Here is a 27419-nt window from a genome sequence, read left to right as displayed (position 1 = left end):
GCCCCTCTTCTTTGGGGCAGCCCCTGAGATACTGGAACACTGCTATCATGTCTCCCCTAGTCCTTCTTTTCATTAAACTAGACATACCCAGTTCCTGCAACCGTTCTTCATATGTTTTAGCCTCCAGTCCCCTAATCATCTTGGTTGCTCTTCTCTGCACTCTTTCTAGAGTCTCAACATCCTTTTTACATAATAAAAAAGGATCCTGAAAAAAATCGTAGCGGGACATGGCGAGGAAAGGAAGGCGAAACGAGAGAGGGAGTTGTTACGAATCAAATTGTTTATTCCATTCAAAAAGCCCACGGCCCTGCTCCATGTAAAATGTAATATATTTTCAGGAGTTCAAATGTTAACAGAGCGAATGTAACAGACAAGATGCATTTGCATAACAGACCTTCGTCCAAAGCTGCATATCTTCTCACCCAAGCAAAAACATTTTAAGGCCTCTGTAATGATTTCAAACTTTGCCACAGCAGCATAGAGAAGTGTTTCTAGATCTCATTGATGTTAAGATGCGTGGACTTCCGGAAGTCCACACATCTTAAAAAGTTCAATGGAGAACTTACGGCCCAAAGATTCTCTTTTTTATATAGCTGTGCCTCCACCTCCCGACAACCCCAAGCGATGCTAGAAAACACAACCCACCCCACCCCACCCCCCAAAAAAATATTTCCATAAACTTAGTAAAATATCAAGATTAAAAAAGCAGAACAGTCGAATGGCATTCTGATGATTTCACAATTTCTAGACCTCATTCGGCCGCTCGATGCAGCCGGAGGGACGTGTCTCCCTCACAGCCTGGATCCAAAGAGATAGAAAAAACTGACAAGTGTAGCCAAGGCCAGCAACAGGTTGTTGATTCGGATGCTGTTGGCCCCGCTGATATTGCACAAAAACGAGGAACAGCAGTTGACGGACACGGCCGCGATGCCAATATTGATCTCGCCTTTGGGGCAAATCGGCACACAGCCCTTGCTGATCGACTGCGTGGAATACCCACCTGTCCGGAAGGAGGGGAAAAAAAAAAATAAGAAAGAAGGTCAAACTTTCAGGTGTTCATGGATGAGCAGAAGGTATTTGTGGACTTTTTTGCGAGTCACATACAACAACAGATGGTTAACAGAAAACCTTCACGGTGGGAAGTCATAGGTAGCCCTCAACAGAAAACCACAACTGAGTCCGTGGTTTTAAGCGAGACAGCTGTTAAATAGGTTTCGCCCCATTCTACGACCTGCCTTGCCACCGTCGTTAAGCCAATCACTGTGGTTCTTAAGTTGGCTAACACAGTAGCTGAGGGAATCTGGCTTCCCCATTGGCTTCGCTTGTCAGAAGGTCGCAAAAGGGGACTACGTGACAATGGGACACATACATCTACAGTGAGAAGAGCAAAATAAATAAATAAATAAAGAGTTGGAAAGAAACTACAACGTCCCTCAGTTCCAGGTATGATCTAGTACAGGGTGGGTTGGTGGCTTGGCATGGGGGGGGGGGAGGGGGCAGAAGGAGGGTAAGAGGGGATGGTTTTGTGTGAGGGGTAGGCGCACCCTGTTGTGTCTGCGCCCCCAGAGCCGGGGCCCCTGCCAGAATGTGACTTGGAAAGTGAGGGGGAAGGGCCATCAGGACTTAACTCGAGAGCACCGGCTTCCCTGGCTCAGCTCCAGGAGCCAGAGGCAGGCCAGGTGGAGGAGATAATGAGGCCTCCGTCCCCTGACTCTTTCCCCCCCAGGCCACACCTCCAGACCCGGCTGATGGCAATCAGGCCTGGCTGGACCCTAGGTTTCGTAGGCAGGAGAGGCAGGAACAACAGAAGCAGGGGTGGGGCAGGCCTAGGAAGTGCTGAGTCATGGAACCACACCCCACAGGATATAAAACCAGCGAGGGCTGCTATGCCTCTTCGTAGCAGGCAAATCAACTGTTTAACTAGAGCTGAAGTACTGTTTGTTCCTGGGTGACTCATTGGCAACAAGGGAGATAACAGAGTCACTTGGCAGACGCTCGCTAGTTTGCTGCCAGAGCTGATAGTTGCCGGCTAATTAAGCCATTGCTTGGGCAGAGGCGAGGGGGGACAGAACACACCCGCATACAGTGTCATGCCGCCGTTGAAGCCTGAATTTGAGGAGGATGATGAGCCGGACCTGGAGATCGAGGGGGCAGCTTTGTTGGCTTCGGAGGAATGTGGGGAGGAGCAGGCCAAGGCATTCCCAAGGTCCCTCAGGATTGGGACAGCTTGTTAGCAGGGAGGAACGGGGGCAGGATGGTCGAGAGCGGGCAAGCAGTGGACATGAAGAGTGATGGAGCTCAGGCGATGAGCAAGGACTGCCCCCTCCTGATCCCCGAGCACGGAGAGTGGAAAGAAGGCGGGAACAGCGCAGGCCAACCCAATGACTCGGGAGGAGTCTCTTTGCAAGGCACACCTGGGAACTGAGATTTAAGGAGATGCTGTGGGGAAGGGCATTTGTCGGGAACAAACACTGAATGGCTAGAGTTTGCCATTGCAGACATTTGGAGTTTGCAGGACGGCTTGCTTCTTCCTTACTTTGTGGACTCGTTGTTTATTCCTTGGTTTGTGGACTCCTTTCCCTGTTCCTTCGCTTTGCTGGACTGGGCACAGCCAGAGGCTGCCATGCATGTGTCTATGTGCGTGTGCTTTGCTCTAGAACTTGCCAAGAACGTGGGAGCATTTGGGGAGAAATTCTGGAGCATTAAAGGGGAGTTTGAACTCTCAGCTGGCTGTGTGACCTTCGTGCCTCGTCCTGGGTCATCACACACAGCTTTATTTGCACGAGCAATGGGCGTGCGTGAGTAGAGTTACGAGCACTGGCGCCCACCACTTGTGTAAGTCAGACCGCGTGCACTCACACAGACACACACCAGCCCCAACTCAGGTGGCCCAGTTGCGAATAGTCCAAGGCCTGCTAGTAGGCCGTGGTCCAAAGCTTTAGGATCCCTGATTTCGCAGGCAAACCCTTGGAGGAAGTGATATGGTACCCCTGCCGTTTCAACATGCCAAAGTAACGTACCAATCCCAGCACCGGTATATGTGGTGGCGCAATAGTTGTCGTTATCGGAACAGATTTGCCACCTCCAGCAGTCCCAATTCGATTGGACATTGTCGCACGACCAACAGACCAGTGAGAAAACTGTGGGGGAGAAAAAGATTTCAGAGAGGTGAGATACAATATGTAGTGAAACTGTTCATTTATTTCTTTTACTTTCTCCCACCTTCATTCGATTTAGAAATAACTCAAGGTGGCGATTTTCTCAACAACAACCCTGTGAGGTGGGCCAGGTTAGGGACTGGCCCAAAGTCATCCACCTTCCTATCATGGCTAAGATAGGATAAGAACTCACAGTCACCTGGTGATTGGCTCAAAATCACCCAGCTGGTTTTCATGTTTAAGGCGGGACTAGAACTCACTGTCTCCTGATGATTGGTCCAGGACCCAACTAGCTTTCATGCTTAAGGCGGGACTAGAACTCACCTTCTCCTAAGTCGCCCAATAGGTTTTCATGCTTAAGGCGGGACTAGAACTCACCACCTCCTAAGTCGCCCAATTGGTTTTCATGCTTAAGGCGGGACTAGAACTCACTGTCTCCTGATGATTGGTCCAGGACCCAACTAGCATTCATGCTTAAGGCGAGACTAGAACTCACCACCTCCTAAGTCGCCCAACTGGTTTTCATGCTTAAGGCGGGACTAGAACCCACTGTCTACTCTAGGACCCAACTGGCTTTCATTTCAGACATGAGAACCAACCAGGGGACTTTGGGTCAGTCAAATTATAAATGAGTTATTTATTAAAAAAATAACAAAAACGAGATAATTTGTTAAAAACAAATCTTCAATACAGATTCATTCCCTGTTTTCTGGTGCATAATTCCAACGTTCATCCGTCTTGCAACCCCTCATTTAATAGCCAGATAGAATCAAGATCAGCTGAAGTATTAGTATTGCTTTACAAAGCTGTAGTAAAACCACACTTGGAATCCTGCATCCCGTTTTGGTCACCACACTATAAAAAAGATGTTAATAATAATAATAACAATTTAATTTTTATACCGCCCTTCTCCCGAAGGACTCAGGACTCTAGAAAAGGTGCAGAGAAGAGCAACCAAGAGGATGAGGGGACTGGAGGCTAAGACATACGAAGAACAGTTGCAGGAACTGGGCATGGCTACTCTAGTGAAGAGAAGGACCAGGGGAGACACGATAGCTCTGCTCCAATATTTGGGGGGGCTCCTACAAAAACGAGGGGGTCAAACTATTTTCCAAACATCAAAAGATAACATGAGAAACAATGGATGGAAACCAACCAAGGAGAATTAAGAATTAAGGAGAAACTTCCTAACAGTGAGGGCAATTGACCAGTGGAACAGCTTGCCACCAGAAGTTGTGGGTGCTCCTTCACTGGAGGTTTTTAAGAAGAGACTGGACAGGCATTTCTCTGAAATGGTACAGGGTCTCCTGCTTGAGTAGAGGGTTGGACTAGAAGACCTCCAAGGTCCCTTCCAACTCCATTATTCTATGGTCCTTGTTCTCTCCCACCTACCCACCCCCTTAAAATACCCAATGGAAGCAGTGCATTGCAAGTAATGCCCGTAACTCTGATGTTGCCTTTTTTGGGGTGGTGAAGGGAGAGTTTGGGGGAGGATCCCCACAAAATAGTTATATTAATCCTTAAATGACTACTTTAAAACCTGCAGGTAGAAAGAGAAGAGAATCACACAGCATCCCTGCAAAGCTAGAGATCGCCACCTGCTGGCCATCATCTCACACTGCAGAACCTATTGCCACCTGCTGGCTATCGGCTCACACCGCAGGCCTTCATAAGAGAAAATTCTGATATAGAATCCAAAATTATTACTGTAATTCTCCCTTTTACAGAACTGGGGAATTAGGTAATAATTTCGCCAGGTAATTAGATGGTAGCCTATTAAGCTACAGTCTAAAAATTGTACTTAATCATTGAAGCTTTAATAATTAATCAATATTTGAGGGGCTGCCACAGAGAAGAGGAGGTCAGGCTATTTTCCAAAGCACCCAATGGCCAGACAAGGAATCATGGATGGAAATTGATCAAGGAGAGATTCAACCTGGAAATAAGGAGAAATTTTCTGACAGTGAGAGCAAACAATGGGAGAGAAGTTGCCATCAGAAGTTGTGGGAGCTTCATCACTGGAGGCTTTCAAGAAGAGACTGGACTGCCATTTGTCATAAGTGGCGTAGGGTCTCCTGCTTGGGAGGGGGGGGGGGTTAGACTAGATGACCTACAAGGTCCCTTCCAACTCTGTTAATCTGTTAATTATAATTATTGAAGCTTTAAAAATTATATTGAATCAAGGACACTGGATTATCATTATTTTCATTTTGCCACTGTAACTCAAGTGGTTGTCCAGTCTTTTTGAAAAACTCAACTTAGTCCAGATGAACAGCTGAATATTCCAGGCAAAATCCTATCTCAACATTGTCAAAAGAGTTGAACTTTCATTTTATTGTTATAAAAGAGTTTTATTTATATCTTTAGACACTGGAACTTAGGAACTGGTCATTTTACTTATGCTTTTTTAAAGCAGTTACTATAGCAGAATGTGGGGGGACGCGATGGCTCAGTGTCTAAGACACTGAGCTTGTCGATCGAAAGTTCGGCAATTCAGCGGTTCGAATCCCTAGTGCCGCATAACGGGGTGAGCTCCCGTTACTTGTCCCAGCTTCTGCCAACCTAGCAGTTCGAAAGCACGTAAAAAAATGCAAGTAGAAAAATAGGGACCACCTTTGGTGGGAAGGGAACAGCGTTCCGTGTGCCTTTGGCGTTGAGTCATGCCGGCCACATGACCATGGAGACGCCTTCAGAGAGCACTGGCTCTTCGGCTTTGAAACGGAGATGAGCACCACCCTGTAGAGTCGGGAACGACTAGCACATACGTGCAAGGGGAACCTTTACCTTTACCTTATAGCAGAATAAAAGAATTACAGAGTTGGAAGGGGCCTTGGAGGTCTTCTAGTCCAACCCCCTTGCTCAAGCGGGAAATCTTATATACCATTCTGGACAAATGGTTGCAAAGTCAAGTCAATGCAATTTAATTTTGAAGAATAGGTTAAAAAAGGAAAGGAATGAAGCCTGAGAAGGCACGCATGCAAACTTTGCCCAGGGAAGTTTCCATAAAACAATAAAACAACTTTCCTTTTTTGCTCCCAGTCTTTTTTTTCTTATATTTGGATTTGTTCCCAACTGCATCCTTTGTTAGCAAAGGAAACCATCGGTGCCCTTCGCTCCAAAACAACAACAAAAAAGACACAGCAAAAAGACAGTCTGTAAAATTGCCTGTCCTTCATTCCTGCTTTCTTCTTTCAGCTTTTAGCTTTCGATTTCCTAGCCTGGTTTTTAAAATAACCTGCAAGGACATGCCCAACAAACGAACAAAAAAAAAATTGCATGTTTCTTTCTCATCCAGCTTTCCTTTCAGGTTCTTAGCTTTCGATTTCCTAGGCTGGTTTGCTTCAACGGCTTTTGCAAAGACAGCCTTAAAATACATAAAGTTTTTTTAAAAAATATGTCTGTTTCTCTTTCTTTTCCACCCAGCTTTCCTTTCAGGCTTTTAGCTTTCCATTTCCCAGTTTTGTTGAATCATTGACAAGGACAATCTTTGAAAACAATAGAAAGCTAAGGACACGAGGAAAGCCAGTCCCTACAAGGGCCAATGCTTATCAGATAAAGACAAGGAGAATAACTGAGTAATAGAGTTGGAAGGGACCTTGGAGGTCTTCTAGTCCAACCTCAAGCAGGAGAGCCTATGCCATTTCAGACAAATGGCTGTCCAATCTGTTTTTAAAAACCTCCAGGCTTCGAGCACCCACAACTTCTTGTGGCAAGCTGTTCCACTGGTTAATTGTTCTTACTGTTAAAAATTTGATGGCTCTGCAAAAACATAAATTAAACTTAATGGAAAATGAAGAATTGGGAAATAAAATAAAATTAACAAAGCAGAAAATTTTTTGAAAAGGCAAACAAGCCAGGATGATGGTTGGCATATAAGATGAAAAAGGAAAAAGAAAAAAAAAAGATAAATCAATTATTAGATCAAAATGGAAGGATATGCTATCAAAATGAGGGAAAGAAAAAAATAATTTAGAACCATTATAAAAGTTTATATCTGCAAGGGATGGTAGCAGAAGGAAAGATAGAACAATACTTAGAAAATGCAAAAATACCTAAAATTCCAGAAGAATATAAAAAGTTGGTAAAAGAAAGAATATCTTTTTTTTTTAATAAAAAAGTTTTATTTTTACAATCATATCAAATAATTCATCCTATGTACAGTTATATACAATTAGTCGGGCTTGCCCAGTCACCACCCCCCTTTTTAACACTCTTCCCTCTTCTACCTTCTTTTACTTTCCAAACCTTCCTCTCCTTCTCTTATCTACATCCTCTCCTCCCTCCACCCTACACCTTCTTCCCTCTTCTACCCCTCTTCCTTCCTCTTCTCCTCTTTCCTACCTCCTACTCTCTCCTCTTTTCTCCCTCCCCACCGTTCTAAAATGGTAACTGGGCAGACCCGACCCTACATTAATTATATTTATACATCTTCAATAATCCCTGTACATTAACCATCACTCCATCCTCTACCCTCAACCCCCCCCCTCCCCTTACCCCCACCCGACTTCCCAGAACAAAATGCAGGGTATCAAAACTAACAATCATAATCTAAAATAATTCCTAAATTATAATCTCTAGTCACTCCACACTTAATCACACTCTCAATTCCCCTCTCCTTCAGAAATATATCTAATACAAAATATTTCCTAAATTAAAAAGTTGGTAAAAGAAAGAATATCGATGATGGAATTGATGGAGGGAATTAAGAAAGAAAAGAATGGTAAAACACCAGGACCAGATGGATTACCAGCAGAACTATACAAAATGTTGCAAGATGTATTAAGCAATGTAATGTTACAAGTATTTAATGATTTATTTTTAAAAGCCAAAATTCTGAATTTGTCGATGGAAGCATATATAACTCTATTTCCCAAAAGAAGAATCGGCATGGAGACAGACGATTTTATGTATGGTTAGAAAAAAAAAATGAATGAAAGATTACAGAGAAATAAATTAGATGAGGTATGAGTAAATGAGAGAGAGAGAAAAAAAGAAATAGAAACCCAGAAGACACCTGTGTAAATGAAAAAAAGGAAAGGGGGGAGAAAGAAAATGTTATTATATAAATGTACATTTATGATGATAAGTGTGAATTTAGTAAAATGAAAAAGTAATTGAAAAGAAAGTAAAAGTCGGGATTGCTCAAATACCACTTTGGAAAATACTAAACTGAAAATGAATACAACAATAGAGAGAAAGAATGGAGAGGGACAGAGGCTAGGAGAGAGGAAGGAGAGAGAGGGAAAGAAGAAAGGGAAAAGGAGAAGAAGAAAGAGAGGAGAAACAAGAGTAGGAGAGAAGGTTAGAAGGGAGGAAAAAGGGAGGTGTGGGGGAAAGGAAGGGGAAGGAGAGAAGGAGAGGAGGAAAGAAGAAAGTAGAAAACCGGATGGAGGAAGGGAGGGAAAGGAAAGAGAGAGAGAAGGATTGTTGTAAAACAAGGGAGATGAAATGATAGAAGAGCAACCCCGAATGTACTTAAATTGTTTAGGATGAAGATTGTATTAGTATGAAAGCTAAAAGAAAATATGTATGTTAGATAAGAAACTGTACAGTTAAGGTATGTCTACGATAAAAAATAAAAAACTTTTTCAAAAAAAAAAGAAACGGAGATGAGCACCGCCCCCTAGAGTCAGGAACAACTAGCACATGTGTGCAAGGGGAACCTTTTCCTTTACCTTATAGCAGAATAAAAGAATTACAGAATTGGAAGGGGCCTTAGAGGTCTTCTAGTCCAACCCCCTTGCTCAAGCGGGAAATCTTATATACCATTCTGGACAAATGGTTGCAAAGTCAAGTCAATGCAATTTAATTTTGAAAAATAGGTTTAAAAAGTAAAGGAATGAAGCCTGAGAAGGCACGCATGCAAACTTTGCCCAGGGAAGTTTCCATAAAACAATAAAACAACTTTCCTTTTTTGCTCCCAGTCTCTTTTTTTCTTATATTTGGGTTTGTTCCCAACTGCATCCTTTGTTAGCAAAGGAAACCATCGGTGCCCTTCGCTCCAAAACAACAACAAAAAAGACACAGCAAAAAGACAGTCTGTAAAATGGCCTGTCCTTCATTCCTGCTTTCTTCTTTCAGCTTTTAGCTTTCAATTTCCTAGCCTGGTTTTTAAAATAACCTGCAAGGACATGCCCAACAAACAAAAAAATAAAAAAATTGCATGTTTCTCTTCTTTTCTCATCCAGCTTTTCTTTCAGGTTCTTAGCTTTCGATTTCCTAGGCTGGTTTGCTTCAACGGCTTTTGCAAAGACAGCCTTAAAATACATAAAGTTTTTTTAAAAAATATGTCTGTTTCTCTTTCTTTTCCACCCAGCTTTCCTTTCAGGATTTTAGCTTTCCATTTCCCAGTTTTGTTGAATTATTGACAAGGACAATCTTTGAAAAAAAATAGAAAGCTAAGGACACGAGGAAAGCCAGTCCCTACAAGGGCCAATGCTTATCAGATAAAGACAAGGAGAATAAATGAGTAATAAGAGTTGGAAGGGACCTTGGAGGTCTTCTAGTCCAACCCCAAGCAGGAGAGCCTATGCCATTTCAGACAAATGGCTGTCCAATCTGTTTTTAAAAACCTCCAGGCTTCGAGCACCCACAACTTCTTGTGGCAAGCTGTTCCACTGGTTAATTGTCCTCACTGTCAGGAAATATCTCCTTGGTTCTAGGTGGTTTCCCTCCTTGGTTAGTTTCCATCCATTGCTTCTTGTCTTGCCTTCTGGTGCAAAATAATTTGACTCCCTCTTCTTTGGGGCAGCCCCTCAAATATTGGAAGACTGCTATCATGTCTCCCCTAGTCCTTCTTTTCATCAAACTATACCTGCCCAGTTCCTGCAACTGTTCTTCGTATGTTTCAGCCTCCAGCCCCTTAATCATCTTGGTTGCTCTTCTCTACACTCTTTCTGAAGTCTCAACATTTTTTTTTATAGCGTGGTGACCAAAACTACACAGGTAGGTAGTCCTCAACTTACAACAGTTCATTTAGTGACCGTTCAAAGTTACAACAGTTCTGAAACAACTTCACTTATGACTGTTTTTCACACTTACTGACCACTGCCGCATCCCCATGGTCAGAGGTCTGCAAACTTGGCTCTTTTAAGACTTGTGGACTTCAGCTCCCAAGAGTTCAGTTCCCAACTCTGGGAATTGAAGTCCATAAGTCTTAAAAGAGCCAAGTTTGCAGACCCCTGACCACGGTCACCTGATCAAAATTCATAGGCTAGGCAACTGATTCGTATTTATGACGGCTGCAGTGTCCTGGGGTCATGCGATCCCCTTTTGTCACAAGCAACGTCCAGTTTCACTTAACGACCGTGTGGCTAACTTTAACAAATGCCGTGCTTCACTTAACAACCGCAAGAAGAGTCGTAAAATGGGGCAAAGTCACTTAACCAATTTTTCACTTAGCAGCATAAATTTTGGGCTTCGTTGTGATCGTAATGGAGCCCAAAAGGATTGCTGGTATGCAATATTCTAGGTGTGGTCCTACCAAGGGATTATAAATTGGTACTTTATAAAAGAACTCCAAGTAAATTGCTCAATAGTAGTAACTGTGAGAGGGATCTTGGAGTCCTAGTGAACAACCATTTAGATATGAGCCAGCCGTGTGCAGCAGCTGCCAAAAAGGCCAACACAGTTCTGGGCTGCATCAACAGACCTTCCGACAAGCGAATTCAATGGGACAAGCCAGATTCAATCAATGGCCGTGATTCGCTTAACAAAGGTGGCAAGAAAGGTCGTAAAATGGGCTAAAGTTCACTTGACAAATGTCTCACTTAACAAGAGATATTTTGGGCTCCACTGCAGTCGTAAGTAGACACTATCTCTACCTGTATTCATCCTTAACTCCTACGGCCTCCCTGGTCAACAGCTTCTTCTTGGGATGACACCTTCTTCTCGAGATTGACCAACAGGCGGTCTTGCAAATAACCCTGAACTATAACTCCCAGCACCCTTCTCGACTTCTTTCCTGGATTGGAAGATGTGGTTCAGCTACTTCTACAAAGCAACCCACAGCTCACTTTCCCTGGCTCGCTGTGAAGTGAGAAATCAGGTTTTAATCTCTTGAAGGTCTCAATCAGACGCCTTCTCACCTTCTTGGGTTGACCTTCAAAGTCCACATTCTTTTCTCCTGAGTTAAGTGTTCCTGGCACTGATCCTTTCCACCCTCTCTCCCTCTCGTGGTTTCAACCGCCAAGGTCGCAAAATCCCCCTCCTCCCTCCGCCTGTTTCATCAAGAGTCCATGGAGGCAATCTTAGACCCCTGGATTTAATCATGTTATGGAGTGGACTCTTACACACGGAGGATTTGAGACTCTGGCTTGGTAGTTAGGAAATGCTAGCAAGCTTTTTATTTTTATTATTTTTCTAAAAAAAAGAAGGGAACGAGCCACAAATTACAACTTGGAAATAAAAAGTTGGTTTTGACAAATGTGATTCTTCCGAACAGAATAGCCTCCTCAGCTGAGGAACTGAAGGTAGATCTGTGGGGTTTCGGCCCCATCTTCGGGCTGGGGAGGAGTGGGCAAACCATGGACCTTTCCAAGGCTTATTCTGAGCTGAGGTCCTCAGGACTCGCCTGGGTGTTCCCCCTGCCCTCCATCTCACCTTTCCAGATGTGGCCTCCTAACCAGATGGCCGTTTCTTCTAACACCCTCACTTAAGTTTCCTGTTTCTGTCCCACTTTCATGTCCTCATTTGGGGAAGTTCTCGATTCTGGATGTACTGTTTGTGTTCGCCCACTTGCTCTAGGGCAGTGGTTCTCAACCTTTATAGTGCTGCGACCCCTTTAATCGATGTGGCGACCCCAACCGTAAAATTATTATTTTTTTAGGCAGCAATCTCAGCACGCCTCAGCAGCCGCAGAAGGGAGAAAAAAGCGGCAAACTGTTTTTTTGAATTTATGGCGCCTGAAGCCGTATTGGCTAGCGATCTGAACTGCTTGCGATTGCCTTGAGGACGGAGGCATTAAAGCGGAGACTCCTCCCCTATTAAGTTTATCGTGCCTGAAGCCAGATTAGGCTAGAGATTGGGAGCGATTGCAGCTGGCTTGAGAGGGAGACCTCGGAGCAAAGATTTCTCTCTTTTTTAATTCATCGCGCCTGAAGCCGAATTCGCGATTCTTCGACTCGCAAGTATACTTCCCATATTTCCGATGGTCTTAGGCGACCCCTGGCAAATCGTCATTCGACCCCCAACGGGGTCGTGACCCACAGGTTGAGAACCGCTGCTCTAGGGCAATGTTTGTTGACCACTGTCCAGACTTCTTAGCTCTTCTCCGTTCCTTGGCTGTTCTCTTTTTGGAGGAGCCCAACGCTGGTTGGAGATGGGCCACCATCTTGGCTGTAGAGCGGTATTTCCTAACCAAGACCAGTTGAAAATGGGTGGGCTTCAACTCTCAGAATTCCTCATCCAGCTGGATGAGGAATTCTGGGAATTGAAGCCCATCCTCCTTTAATTTGCCAAGATTGGGAAATATGCTCTACAGCGGGGGTCTCTAACCTTGGCAACTTTACGACTTGTGGACTTCAACTCCCAGAATTCCTCATCAGTACTAGAAGGGAGTGGGGTTGAGGAGGAGGAGGTGGAGGACTATGGGGTCCTTGGTGTTCTCTGAGCTTGGATTTTTGCTTTGCAGGCATTTCATTACCTAACTAGGTAGCATCATCAGTGCTTGTAAGGAGCGTGGTTTGCTTTCAGTTTATATTCCAGCGCAGCGGTGGGGAACTAGGGCCCCTTTATGACTTGTGAACTCCCAGAATTCCTGAGCATGCTGGCTGAGGAATTCTGGGAGTTGAAGTCCACAAGACGTAAAGTTGTCAAGGTTGGAGATCCCTGCTCTACAGCCAAGATCTGCCTTCATGGTGGTCCATCTCCAACCACCACTGGGGCTCCTTCAAAAACTGAGCAACCAAGAAACAGAAAAGACCCAAGAAGCCCAAAGAATCCTCCATACCCCACTCAACCCAACAAACGTTCTTCAACCCACCAACCTTGAGAGCCTACATCAATTGCGCATGGAGACCAACGCAGCTTATAGATCAGTTCTTTAGTTTTGGAGGTGGCCTCCATAAACATATCTGGAAAAGGTGAGGGAGACCTTGCAACACCTAAAATGAACCGGAAGAGCAAAGATACCTCGACAGATCCATACAGAGCTTTTCCAGAATGTATTAACGCGTACTCTCCCGCTCACCACAGAATTCCTGCCACCCAAATTTAGCCCAAAACAAGATGGATATGCCAGAAGCAAGGAAGAAGTTGTTGTGGTCTGCCAGCAGCCTGCGGAGCTGGCAGCAGAGTCGGACAGTGAGAAGCCTGGGGAGGACCATGGGCCAGTCCTGGAGTCTGGGGAAGGCTCAGACGAGGGCTCTGCATCGGAGGCAGAGAAAGGGCCATCTGGGAGGTACATGCTGCCTTCGGAGCCTTCAGAGTCGGACTTCAGCAAGGCAGAGGATCAGGGGGAGCCTGTTCCCATGCGCAGAGCTGCCCGAAGGCAAGAACAGCTAAAACAAAAGGGACGACTTTGAAGTAAGGCTTGGAGATGAGTGGCCCCTCCCATAAGACTTAAAAGAGGAGCAAAGGCACATGGGCTTTTGCAGGAAGCAACGTTTGTTCATTCGGTTCAGCTTAAAGCCTGAAGCTCTGTTTGATTCTGGACTCCGTGTGGCTTTGCCAAGTAGGTCTTTGGCAGCGTGTCAAGGGAGATAAAAGTGGGTGATTATCCCGAAGGACTCTTGACAACTATTTGGGACTCACCTGTGAATGAACAGAATTCACAGCTGTTGCAATAAAAGAAGTTTTTGGGACTACTTGTGTGTTTTACTGACTCAGGAAGCCTAGGTCAGAACAGATATCTCCATGGCAAGCTTCAATTAAATCAAGGTCGTTGTGATTTTCAAACTTGGGCAACTTTTAAGACCTGTGGACTTCAACTCCCAGAATTCCTCAGGCAGCATATCGGCAGGGGAATGCTGGGAATGGGGGAGCTGGCTTATTTATTTCTTTATTAAATATTCATGCGGCCCATCTCTTCCATGAGGTGATTCTGGGCGGATTAGGAGTCGACTGCGGTGACAATGCAGATTTTTAAGGAACTGAATGGAAGATTTTGACTCCTCCACCCTATTAAGAAAAGTTCAGCGGTTTAAAGCTAATCTGCATGTTTTCTGCTCTTTTTGCTAAATAAAGAAGAAGGGGAGGAAAATAAAACCTATTCACGCAGTTGCGCAGCTGCGAAAACCTCAGACTTTCGTTTCCCGTCTCAGTCATCTGCAGACTAATCATGGTCTGCAGTCTCGTGGCCCACAGCAGAACAACAGACTGGGAAGGGACCTTGGAGGTCTTCTAGTCCGACCCCCTGCTCCAGCAAGAAGACCCTGCACCATTTCAGACAAATGGTTGTCCGCAATCTTCTTAAAACCCTCTGTTAGGAAAAGATTAGAACGCGCAGAAATGAACAGATTAACGCCTGCAATTAAGGAGAAAGAACGAACTGAATATGACATGATATGGGAATTATTTTATCAATGGCTAAGAGAATAAAAATGGAAGCTGGAAATAAAAGGAGGAGATTAAAGAAGAGTAGAAAATATGTCAAGATAGCGATGTAAACAATATGATGATTGTTATTATTATGACTATTAGGATTATTATGCTTAATACTATTATTATATTCTTCGTAGAAGATACATTAAGAGGGAAAAATGGATAGGTTTACTATGTTCAATACTACAGTTGTAAGATCGGAGCATTAATGTCAATGTAATGAATGCTTTTGTAAATCTTGATGGTAACTGCACAGAGATATTCGTACTCAAGACGACAGACTGTTTAAGGGAAGATGGAATGTTTATATTAAAAAAAATAAAAATTAAAAACAAACAAACAAAACCCTGCAGAGATGGAGCCACTCACACAACTTCTGGAGGCAAAGTTAATCGTTCTCACTGTCAGAAAATTCCTCCTTCGTTCTTCCATTTGCTTCTCTCCTTTATTCTCTCCCCCATTTCACACAAAAACAAATCACTAACCAAGACAGAATAGAATAGAATAGAATAGAATAGAATAGAATAGAATAGAATAGAATAGAATAGAATAGAATAGAATAGAATAGAATAGAATAGAATTTTTTATTGGACAAGTGTGATTGGACACACAAGGAATTTGTCTTGGTGCATATGCTCTCAGCGTACATAATAGCATACAGGAATAGAATGGAATGGAATGGAATGGAATGGAATGGAATAGAATAGAATTTATTGGCCAAGTGTGATTGGACACACAAGGAATTTGTCTTTGGTGCATATGCTCTCAGTGTACATAAAAGAAACAGAATAGAATAGAATAGAATAGAATAGAATAGAATAGAATAGAATAGAATAGAATAGAATAGAATAGAATTCTTTATTTGCCAAGTGTGATTGGACACACAAGAATTTGTCTTTGGTGCATATGCTCTCAGTGTACACAAAAGAAAAGATACCTTCATCAAGGTACAACATTTACAACACAAATGATGGTCATAGGGTACAATTTAACACTTAATGATACAACACTTAAATGACAATCATAGGGTACAAATAAGCAATCAGGAACAATCAATATCAATATAAATCATAAGGATTGCCAGCAACAAAGTTACAGTCATACAGTCATAACTGGAAAGAGATTGATGATGGGAACGATGAGAAGATTAACAGTAGTGCAGATTTAGTAATTAACACTAGCTAATTACTAAATTAATCACATTAGTGATTAAGACTAACCAGTTTTTTGCATGGAAGCAGGTCAGCTAGGCAGCCCTTTCCCGGCTGCACTGTTTAAACTTCCTTTATCGCTCTTATCAAACCAGCACATTGCTGGAATAACGCCGTTGGCTCCGTGCTGCCCTTTAACCTTTCTTTTTTATCTCAACGGACTGAGAGGAGACTCTCCTAAAATGGCTCAGCAGAATTGGCAAGAAGCAGAAAAAGCCGTCCGATTGCCTCAAACATCTCAGAACAAGGCTTCATTCACCCTTCGGTGGGAAAAAAGAAACAAAAAATTCCCTTCAAACAAGGAACTGCCAAACAAGCTAACAGTAAACAGCCCACAATCTCTCCCACCAACACTGGCAGGGCAAGGCAGGAGAGCAGCGGTGGGGAATGGTGGGCCTTTTTTTGACTTGTGGGCTTCGATTCCCAGAATCCCTGAGCTAGCGATGCCGGCTCAGGAATTCTGGGAGTTCACAAGTCATAAAGGGGCCCTAGTTCCCCACCGCTGCGCTGGAATATAAACTGAAAGCAAACCACGCTCCTTAGAAGCACTGATGGTGCTACCTAGTTAGGTAATGAAATGTCTAAAGGCAAACAACCAAGCTCAGAGAGCATCAGAACCCCACATAATCTCCCCCTCCTCCACTACTTCTTCTTCTTCTTCTTCTTCTTCTTCTTCTTCTTCTTCTTCTTCTTCTTCTTCTTCTTCTTCTTCTTCTTCTTCTTCTTCTTCTCCTCCTCCTCCTCCTCCTCCTCCTCCTCCTTTTCTACACAAACCTCACTCACTCACTTCTAGCACTGATGGTGCTACCTAGTTAGGTAATGAAATGTCTAAAGGCAAACAGCCAAGCTCAGAGAACACCAAGGACCCCACAGTTCTCCTCCTCCCTCCCTCCCTCCCTTTCAACCTATTTGCAAAGCACCTGAAGGCAGGACTACCTCCTCCTCCTCCTCTCCACAAACCTCACTCCCTCACTTCTAGGACTGATGATGCTACCTAGTTTGGTAATAAAATGTCTGAAAAGCAAACAACCAAGCTCAGAGAACATCAGGAATCACAAATAATCTCCTCCTCCTCCTCAACCCCACTCCCTTCTAGTACTGATGATGTTATCTAGTTTGGTAACGAAGCATCTGCAAGAAACTTACCAAGTTCAGAGAACACCAAGGACCTCACCGTTCAACCCTCAGCTACAAATATTCTCTTTTATTGGTTTTTTTTTAAAATCCTCCACCTGGAATTGATCCCACAGAAGCAAATTTCCCCTGGCATAGTGCAATTTTCCTAGGCTTTCTTCCCCTCCCCCCCACCCCGCACCCATTCCCCAAATTTCTGCTGGAAGCCACTCCAGACAATGAAGAACCGTCTGAAATGATATGTGGACTCTCCTGATCAAGCGGGGTGGGTGGGTGGGTGTGTGGACTAGATGACCTCCAAGGTCCCTTCCCACTCTGGTTTATTCTACTTGAGAGGTTCTAGGTGAGATTTAGAAGCTCCGTCCATACGATTGACCAGAAATGGTGAATACTATCGGCTCTCAAGGTTGGAATTTCTACAGTACCCACTCACTTTTCAGGAGAGAAAATCTTAAATTCACACAATAAACACTCGGCCGATAGGAGTTATGGGCGTGCCATCGCTGGAGCGTTTCAAGAAAAGCTTGGACAGCCATTTGTCTAAGATGGTCTAAGGCAGGGGTCTCCAACCTTGGCAACTTTAAGCGTGGAGGACTTCAACTCCCAGATTTCTGGGAGTTGAAGTCCTCCAGGCTTAAAGTTGCCAAGGTTGGAGACCCCTGGTCTAAGGTCTCCTGCCTTGAGTAGGGGGTTGGACTAGAAGACCTCCAAGGTCCCCTCCAGCCTTAGGATTGTAAGGTTCTATGAAATATGGGTCTCTCCACCCAACCACACAATCAGGAAGTGTCTTCCTTTTTTAAAACTGGGTCTCTGGTCGCTCAACAGGCTAATGCAGTCTGTTATTAACAGCAGCTGCTTGCAATTACTGCAGGTTCAAGTCCCACCAGGCCCAAGGTTGACTCAGCCTTCCATCCTTTATAAGGTAGGTAAAATGAGGACCCAGATGTTTGGGGGCAATAAGTTGACTTTGTATATAATATACAAATGGATGAAGACTATTGCTTGACATAGTGTAAGCCACCCTGAGTCTTTGGAGAAGGGCGGGATATAAATGCAAATTAAAAAAAAAACTGGTGCCGGAAAATTCGGCACTTCCAACAGCCAATGTCATTTTATTTATTTTTTTGCATCCCGAGTAATAAATTAAATCTGACAACGTTTATATTCCTCTTCATGCAGGCCAGATTCCATCTCACTCACATCCACACAACACAAAGGGGAAAAAAACAACAGGAAATCAGGATTAAAGGAAGCACGAGGCGTCTCCCTAGCTAAGAAAACACCCCATATTTGTGTCGTTGAGAAGCACTGCTTTGTCAAAATGTCTCAAAGGACCAAGGTTGGGAAACCGATCAACACAGACAAACACACTTCGGGAGCACAAGGATCTGAGGTTGAATAGAGAATAACGGGAGTTGGAAGAGAACTTGGAGGTCGTCTAGTCCAACCCCCTGCTCAAGCAGGAGACTTAACACCATTTTAGACAAACAGTTGTTGTTGTTGTTGTTGTTATTATTATTATTATTTATTCATATTTTTATACCACCCTTCTCCGAAGACTCAAGGCGGTGTACAGCAAATAAAACAACAAAAAATCCAAAACAAATTAAAATACTACAACAAGTTTAAAAATCTAATTCGACTGCTGTATACTTAAAATATTAGCTAAAAAATTTTCAAAAACTAAAACCCTGTTAAAAAAAACCTGCTAAAACCCCCCCATATTAAAATCAATCAGGCCAGCCCCGCTTGGTGAAAAAAGAAAGTCTTGAGCTCGCGTTTAAAGGTCCGGAGACCTTTGTCCAGTTTCTCTTCTTAACAGCCTCCAGTGTTGAAGCACCCACAACTTCTGAAGGCAAACTGTTTCACTTAAAAGATTTAAGAATTTATTTTCGATTATATGATTGGTTAGAAAAAAGAAATCAAAATAATAAACTGTTTCAACTCCTACCCTCAAAACGACGCTACAGAGCACTGCACACCAGAACAACTAGACACAAGAACAGTTTTTTCCCGAACGCCATCACTCTGCTAAACAAATAATTCCCTCAACACTGTCAGACTATTTACTGAATCTGCACTACTATTAATCGTTTCATAGTTCCCATCACCAATCTCTTTCCACTTATGACTGTATGACTATAACTTGTTGCTGGCAATCCTTATGATTTATATTGATATATTGACCATCAATTGTGTTGTAAATGTTGTACCTTGATGAAAGTATCTTTTCTTTTATGTACACTGAGAGCATATGCACCAAGACAAATTCCTTGTGTGTCCAATCACACTTGGCCAATAAAAAATTCTATTCTATTCTAAAATTCTATTCTTTTTCCACACAATTTTCCCTCCCCTATCTTTCCTACTATTTTATTTTGTTGTTTTTTTTATCTTATAGTATTGCGGGAAGCCCCTCCACCCAAACCCAGACAATTAAATATTTTGGGGTATATTAAAAGAGAAAGAATGTTATATTTCCCCAAAGGAGAAATGGAGAAACATGCTCTTAAAGGCAGAAAGCACACCCCAGCCACCAGTCTTCCTGCTATAGGAAACAGCCTCCAGCAGATGCCTGAAGTCTTTAGAAATGGATATTTTGTGCCCATTAAGAAATCCAAGCCAATCTATTCATAAACAAAAGGCCTTCAAGAAAAGACACAGCTCCCACAGAAGGCTGGAGGTGATGGGATGAAGAATTTACATTTCCCCCCCCCCAAATTCTAAGGACAGGACAGGACCTTTAGGACATACCGGAGTATAAAATGCACCTTTTTCCCCCCCCGCCAAAAAAGAAGGCAAAAATCTGGGTGCATCTTATAGTCCGAATGTAGCCTCACCCAGCTTCTCAAAGGGAGGTTTCAGAGGCTGAAAAAAGTATCAGAAAAGAAGCTTCAGGAAAAAAGGCCTCCAAACAGAGCTTCAGAAAAAAAGCCTCCAAACAGAGCTTCGGAGGCTTTTTTTTCTGAAGCTGTTTCGGAGGTTTTCAGAGACAGAAAAAAAAGAAGAAGAAAAACACCAAGGCACAGAGCTCACAACTAAGGAACCTGTTGCTAAAATTCACCTCTGGGAACAGCTGATTGGGGGTATTCCAGGCTGATCCACCTCCAATGTAATTTTCTCCAGATGTGGGGCTTTCCAACTTGTAAATTCCCCAGTGGAAACATCTGAAGGGCACCAGGGCGGAGGTGAGGGGAAGAACCCAAACAAGAAAGTTTGTGGATCTGGGTTTGTTTTTTTTCTAAAATAAATTTCCTGAATTATATGATAAAAGTGAGATGAACAAAGAAAAAAAAAAGACTCTGTGGCTCTGAAAGTGGATTTTAAAATGCCAGAGGGCGATAGGAAAAGAGGCCACAGCGGTCTTACAAATGAAACCAGCTGATGTCTTAAGAACGAAAGGGAAAATAAAAATAATAAATAAGAAGACCGACAATGGCTTCTTATTCCTATCAACCTGCCTTCCATTGAGGAACTGTATACTGTACGAGTCAAGAAGAGGGCCGTGAAAATATTTATAGACCCCTCACATCCTAGACATAAAATGATATGTCTCATAAAATAAAATGATTGGTCTCATTTGAGACAATGACGAATCCGCATATAGACGAGAGGTCGAACGACTAGCCTTGTGGTGCAACCAAAACAATCTGGAACTGAACACGCTCAAAACCGTAGAAATGGTGGTAGACTTTAGGAGAAACCCTTCCATACTTCCACCTCTCACAATACTAGACAACACAATATCAACAGTAGAAACCTTTAAATTTCTAGGTTCTATCATATCGCAAGATCTAAAATGGACAGCTAACATCAAAAACATCATTAAAAAAGGACAACAAAGAATGTTCTTTCTGCGCCAACTCAGTAAGCTCAAACTGCCCAAGGAGCTGCTGATTCAGTTCTACAAAGGAATTATTGAATCTGTCATTTCCACCTCTGTAACTGTCTGGTTCGGTTCTGCAACCCAACAAGAAAAACACAGACTTCAGAGGATAATTAGAACTGCAGAAAAAATAATTGCTACCAACCTGCCTTCCATTGAGGACCTGTATACTGCACAAATCAAGAAGAGGGCCGTGAAAATATTTACAGATCCCTCGCATCCTGGACATAAACTGTTTCAACTCCTACCCTCAAAACGACGCTATAGAGCACTGCACACCAGAACAACTACACACAAGAACAGTTTTTTCCCGAAGGCCATCACTCTGCTAAACAAATAATTCCCTCAACACTGTCAAACTATTTACTAAATCTGCACTACTATTAATCTTCTCATCCTTCCCATCACCAATCTCTTTCCCACTTATGACTGTATGACTGTAACTTTGTTGCTGGCAATCCTTATGATTTATATTGATATATTGACCATCATTTGTATTGTAAATGTTGTACCTTGATGAAGGTATCTTTTCTTTTATGTACACTGAGAGCATATGCACCAAGACAAATTCCTTGTGTGTCCAATCACACTTGGCCAATAAAGAATTCTATTCTATTCTATTCTATTCTATTCTAAAAAATTCTCTTCTCTTCTCTTCTCTTCTCTTCTCTTCTCTTCTCTTCTCTTCTCTTCTCTTCTCTTCTTTTCTCTTCTCTTCTGGTGCATTCAATGGCCAATAAAAAATTCTATTCTATTCTATTCTATTATGGTGCATTAAATTAATGAAGCTGTTCTTAAAGAGAGAGGCCTTTGATAAAGCAGACCACAACCTACTTCTTGGCAAGCTAGAAAAATGTGGGCTACATAGCACTACCCCCAGAGGAGTTTGTAACCGGCTGATAAATCATACTCAACCTGTAGTCCTCAACGGAACTACATCTACACGGAGGGAAGTAAGCAATGGAGAACCCCAAAGTTCTTTTTTTTGGGATCGAATATTTTTCAATGCCTTCGTAAAAGATCTAGATGACGGAAGAGAAGAGGAAATCATGAAATTTGCAGGCGGCATTAAGCTGGCAGAAATAGCCAACACCCTGGAAGTCAAGTTCAAGATACAAAAAGATCTTGACCGACTTGAACAATGGGTGCTATCCAACGAAATGAAATTCAACCTAGATAAAAGTAAGGTTTTTACACTCAGGTAAGAAAAATCAACTTTATAGGTACAAACTAGGTCAGGGGTCGGTAACCTTAAACCCTCAAAGAGCCACAAAGCTCTTAACCAGAAGCCCTCCCCCCCATTCAATTCTGGAGCGGACCAGAAGTCCGGTTCCCCCACCATAGAGTCTCCCCCTAGTGTGGTGTCCTTTTTCCTCTACCTGTCCTAACCAAAAGCCCTATAAATGGCGGAGCCGACAGGAAAACCATAGAGTCTCCTCCTGACATACCATGCTTCCTCCCCACTCCCAACCGGAAGCTCCTCTCAAAATTATGGCACGGACCAGTGACAGGGAGCCGCAGCAGAGGGATGAAAGGGCCACATGCGGCTCCAGAGCCACAGGTTGCTGACTCTTGGACTAGGTGAAACTTGGCTTAATGTCAGTAATTGTGAGAAGGATCTTGGGAGTCCTGGTGGACAATCGCTTAAATATTAGCCAGCCACAAAAAGCCAACACAATCCTAGGCTGCATCAACAGAGGGATAGAATCAAGATCACGTGAAGTGTTAATACCACTTTATAATGCCTTGGTAAGGCCACACTTGGAATCCTGCATCCAGTTCTGGCCACCAGAATATAAAAAAGATGTTGAGACTCTGGAAAGAGTGCAGAGAAGAGCAACCAAGAGGCTTACAGCGCCGGAGGATAGAGCCTCTGGTGGCTCAGCAGACTAAGTCTGTCTGTTATTAACACAGCTGCTTGCAATTACTGCAGGTTCAAGTCCCACCAGGCCCAAGGTTGACTCAGCCTTCCATCCTTTATAAGGTAGGTAAAATGAGGACCCAGATTGTTGGGGGCAATAAGTTGACTTTGTATATAATATACAAATGGATGAAGACTATTGCTTAACACTGTGTAAGCCACCCTGAGTCTTCGGAGAAGGGCGGGATATAAATTCAAATTAAAAAAAACATATAAAGAACGGTTACAAGAACTGGGTGTGTCTAGTCTAGAGAAAAGAAGTACTAGGGAAGACATGATAACAGTCTTCCAATAGTTGAAGGGCTCCTACAAAGACAAGGGGGTTAAAGTTAAACTATTTTCCAAAGCACCAGGAGGCAAGACAAGAAACAATGGATGAGAGAAGCAACCTAGAACTGAGGAGAAATTTCCTGACAGTGAGGACAATTAACCAGTGGGAAAGCTTGACTTCAGAAATTGTGAATGCTCCATCACGGTTGGTTTTCAAAAAGAGACTGGACAGCCATTTGTCTGGAATGGTCTAGACCAGGGGTCTCCAACTTTGGTCCCTTTAAGACTTGTGGACTTCAACTCCCAGAGTCCCTCAATTCTGGGAACTCTGGGAGTTGAAGTCCACAAGTCTTAAAGGGACCAAGGTTGGAGACCCCTGGTCTAGACTAAGTCTCCTGCGCAAGCAGGGGGGTTGGGCTAGAAAACCTCCTCGGTCCCTTCTGACCATTTTATTCTATTCTGTTCTCTTCTTCCAGTCTACGGAAGTGGTCCACAAACAATAAGAAATCAACTTAAGGCACATTTTTTATAAAGGTAAACAGAAGGGAATTTGCAATAATGAAAAACCAACCTCGTGGGCAGATCCCCCTGCATAGAGACATATCCCCTCTCCATCCCATCAGAGAAGCTCTGCAGACTGGGGACCCTGACAATGGGAATCTGCTCCCCTGCCTTCCATAACAGCAATCCCACCTGGGTTCTCCCCCCCTCCCCCCTCAGGAGCCCTTCTGCAGGTTGGCTTTGAGTAATAAGGAAGGCAACAGAACAGTCCCCTGTCCAGGACCACCCGCTAAGGGAACCTGGTGCCAGTGGGGTCCGATCCAGAAGAGGGTCTGCCCCTGACCATGTGCAGAAAGCATTTCTCTTCCTGGTAACCCAGGAGGGGCAGTGGACTCCCCCCTCCCCCTTCTCCAGGCAGCAATTAAGCAACCTGAAGCTCAGCCCTGCCCAATACACTAAAGCAGAGTTTAGAAGGCCATGAAGCTTTGCTGGAGGAAAGGAAAAGGGAGAGAGGGAGGAGAAAAAGGAACAAATGAAGAAAGGAGAGAAAAAAATGGAAGGGAGGGAGGAAGGAAAAATAAGTAAATGAGGTAGGTAGGTGGTAGGTAGGAAGGAAGGAAGGAAGAAGAGGGAGGGAGGGAGGAATAGAGCACTAGGAAAGAGGGAGGGAGGGAGGAAAGAAGGCAGGAGAGCTTGAGGAATGAAGGAGGAGATGAAGGAATAGAGCACGAGGAAGGAAGGACGGAAAAAGGAAGGAAGGAAGGAAGGAAGGAAGGAAGGAAGGAAGGAAGGAAGGAAGGAAGGAAGGAAGGAAGGAAAAGTAAGTAAACGGGAAGAGAAGGAGGGAGGGAGCAAGGAAAGAAAAAATAAACAATGGAGGGAGGAAAGAAGGAAGGAAGGAAAGACAGCAGGAAGGAATAGAGCATGGGGAGGGAGGGAGGGAAGGAAGGAAGGAAGGAAAAATAATAAACGAGGGGGGAAGTAAATAAACGAGGAAGGAAGGAAGGAAGGAGGGAGGGAGGGAAGGAAGGAAAAATAAGTAAATGAGGAGGGAGGGAAGGAGGGAGGGAGCAAGGAAAGAAAAAAATAAACAATGGAGGGAGGAAAGAAGGAAGGAAGGAAATACAGCAGAAATAGAGCATGGGGAGGAAGGGAGGGAGGAAGGAAGGAAGGAAAAATAAGTAAATGAGGGAGGGAAGGAGGGAGGGAGCAAGGAAAGAAAAAATAAACAATGGAGGGAAGAAAAAAGGAAGGAAGGAAAAATACGTAAACGAGGGAAGGGGAGGAAAAATAAATAAAGGAGGCAGGCAGGCAGGGAAAATAAATAAACAAACAAGGGAGGAAGGGAGGAAAATGCAAGTCGTCCTCCCCCACACACCCCCGCCGCCGTCTTCCCCCTCCCTCCACCGCGCGCGATTCCTTTGGGAAACTCCTGGATCCGACCGCCGCCGCTGAGCTCCGCAGCCCCGAGGCGCGCGCGCGCGGGCGCTCCAGATCCCTCCAGATCCCGCAAGACGCGAACGGGGGAGGGGGGCGATGGGGGGGATGGGGGGAGGCAGGAAAGGCAGGGGAAGGGGGTCGAGCCGAAGGGGAAGCAGGGCAGGGGATGAGAAGCCTCACCGCCGTCCACGCAGAGGCAGGCGGCCAAGAGGATGGCCAAAGGCGCCTTCATCCCGGCTGGCGTTTGCGATGCTGCGGCGGCGGCGGCTGCTTTCCGGAGAGAGCGCGAGAGATGCGGCTCGGTATCTGGGCTGCCGACGTCTGGGTGGGGTGGGGGAATGGCTGGGCTGGGGAGGGGGCTGCGGGCAGGCGGCCACGTGCGGCGCTAGGGCGAATCCAACCCGGGCTGGGCGTTGCACAGCTGGATCCTTCCCCTTCCTCCGGTCCCGCCTGGCTGCGGCCGCGCTTTCGTTTCTCGCGTGGGGCTGGGCGAGCGGGCTTGGGGAAATGCCGCCTCTCCACCCAGCCACCGGCTCTATAGGGCTTCCTACAGGTTAGAGAAGGATTTCCAAAAACAGCACACTACTAACCAGAGCATATAAAACATTTGCTAGACCAATTCTAGAATACAGCTCACCTGTTTGGAACCCTCACCATATCTCTGACGTCAATACAATCGAACGTGTCCAGAAATATTTTACAAGAAGAGTTCTCCATTCCTCTGAAAACAACAAAATACCTTATCCCACCAGACTTGAAATCCTAGGCTTAGAAAATTTGGAACTCCATCACCTTCGACAAGACCTAAGCTTAACTCACAGAATCATCTATTGTAATGTCCTTTCTGTTAAAGACTACTTCAGCTTTAATTGCAATAATACTAGAACAACTAATAGATTTAAACTTAATGTCAATAGCTTTAATCTAGATTGCAGAAAATATGACTTCTGTAACAGAATCATCAGTGCTTGGAATACTTTACCTGACTCTGTGGTCTCTTCCCATAATCCCAAAAGTTTTATCCAAAAACTTTCTACTATTGACCTCACCCCATTCCTAAGAGGACCATAAGGGGCATGCATAAGCACACAAACGTGCCTACTGTTCCTGTCCTATTGTCTTTTTTAAAATATATATATATATATATATATGTTTATTTACTATATAATCTTTTTGTATGATACCTACATATATTGTTGTGACAAAAATAAAATAAATAAAAAATGTGCGGCTCAGGGTTCAATTCAACGCGAGGAGATCGCTCCATCGATCAGGAGCGAACGGGAAGGGACCTTGGAGGTCTTCTAGTCCAGCCCCCCCTGCTCAGGCAGGAAAGAGCCTAGGTACCATTTCAGACAAATGACGTCTCTTCTTAAAAAGCCTCCCGTGACGGAGCCACCCGCAACTTCTGCAGTCAAGCCGTTCCACTGATTAATTAGCAAAACAACAAGTGTGGAAAGGGACCTTGGAGGTCTTCTAGTCCAGCCTCCTGCTCAAACAGGAGACCCTAAACCATTTCAGACAAATGGTCCTCTGGTCTCTTTTTAAAAAAACCTCTGGTGAGGGAGCATTCACAACTTCTGGTGGCAAGCTGTTCCACTGGTTAATTGTCCTCACTGTTAGGAAGTTTCTCCGTAATTCCAGGTTGCTTCTCTTCTGGGTTAGTTTCCATCCGTTGCTTCTTGTCCTGCCCTCTGGTGCTTTGGAGAAGAGGTTGACTCCCCTCTTCTTTGTGGCAGACCCTCAACTATTGGAAGACTTCTATCATGTCACCCCAGGACAATTAACCAGTGGAACAGCTTGCCTCCAGAAATCGTGGGTTCTCCATCAGTAGGTGTTTTTAAGCAGTGTCTAGCCGGTCACTTCTCTAAAATAGTGTAGGTTCTCCTGCTTGAGTGGGGCTGGACTAGATGACCTCCAAGGTCCCTTCCAGTTCATTCTATTCTGTTGTTGTCCTTCTTTTTTCTAGACTACCCCATTTCAGACAAATGATTGTCCAATCATGCAATGTTAGAGCACCTACAAGCTCTAAAGGCAAGTCGCTCCACTGGTTACTTGTTCTCACTGTCAGAAAATGTCTCCTTATTTCCAGGTTGAATCTCTCCTTGATCTGTTTCCCTCCATTATTCCTTGTCTGGCCTTCAGGTGCTTTGAAATAATAGCTTGACCCCCTTCTTCCTCTCTGTGGCAGCCCCTCAAATATTGGAAGATGCTATCCTGTCTCCCCTGGTCCTTCTCTTCACTAGACTAGCCAGGCCCAGTTCCTGCAACCATTCTTCATTATGTTTTAGCCTCCAGTCCCCTCATCATCCTGGTTGCTCTTCTCTGCACCTTTTCTAGAGTCTCAACATCTTTTT

The 27419-nt window shown here is 44.1% G+C and overlaps 1 protein-coding gene across 1 annotated transcript; it reads right to left on the bottom strand.

The window, feature by feature from the left end:
* Positions 1-262: 262 nt before the first annotated feature.
* Positions 263-25427, bottom strand: LOC131194545 (lymphocyte antigen 6E-like). Its single transcript, XM_058175652.1, has 3 exons — positions 25243-25427; positions 3021-3140; positions 263-1000 (listed from the first exon to the last, which is right to left on the bottom strand). The coding sequence occupies exons 1-3, from the start codon at positions 25292-25294 to the stop codon at positions 792-794; spliced, it is 381 nt and encodes a 126-aa protein (XP_058031635.1). The 5' UTR covers positions 25295-25427; the 3' UTR covers positions 263-791.
* Positions 25428-27419: the final 1992 nt, after the last annotated feature.

This window comes from Ahaetulla prasina, chromosome 3 (genome assembly GCF_028640845.1).
Source record: "Ahaetulla prasina isolate Xishuangbanna chromosome 3, ASM2864084v1, whole genome shotgun sequence".
NCBI lineage: Eukaryota > Metazoa > Chordata > Lepidosauria > Squamata > Colubridae > Ahaetulla > Ahaetulla prasina.
The sequence above is the reverse complement of the archived record's forward strand: the minus strand, read 5'-3'. Positions and strand labels throughout refer to the sequence as shown.

Coding starts and splice junctions, on each gene's coding strand:
- LOC131194545 (XM_058175652.1), bottom strand. CDS start 25,294: ATGAAGGCGCCTTTGGCCATCCTCTTGGCCGCCTGCCTCTGCGTGGAC. Junction 3,141..25,242: donor CTGCCTCTGCGTGGACGGCG/GTGAGGCTTCTC, acceptor TCTCCCCCACAG/TTTTCTCACTGGTCTGTTGG. Junction 1,001..3,020: donor ATATACCGGTGCTGGGATTG/GTACGTTACTTT, acceptor CCTTCCGGACAG/GTGGGTATTCCACGCAGTCG.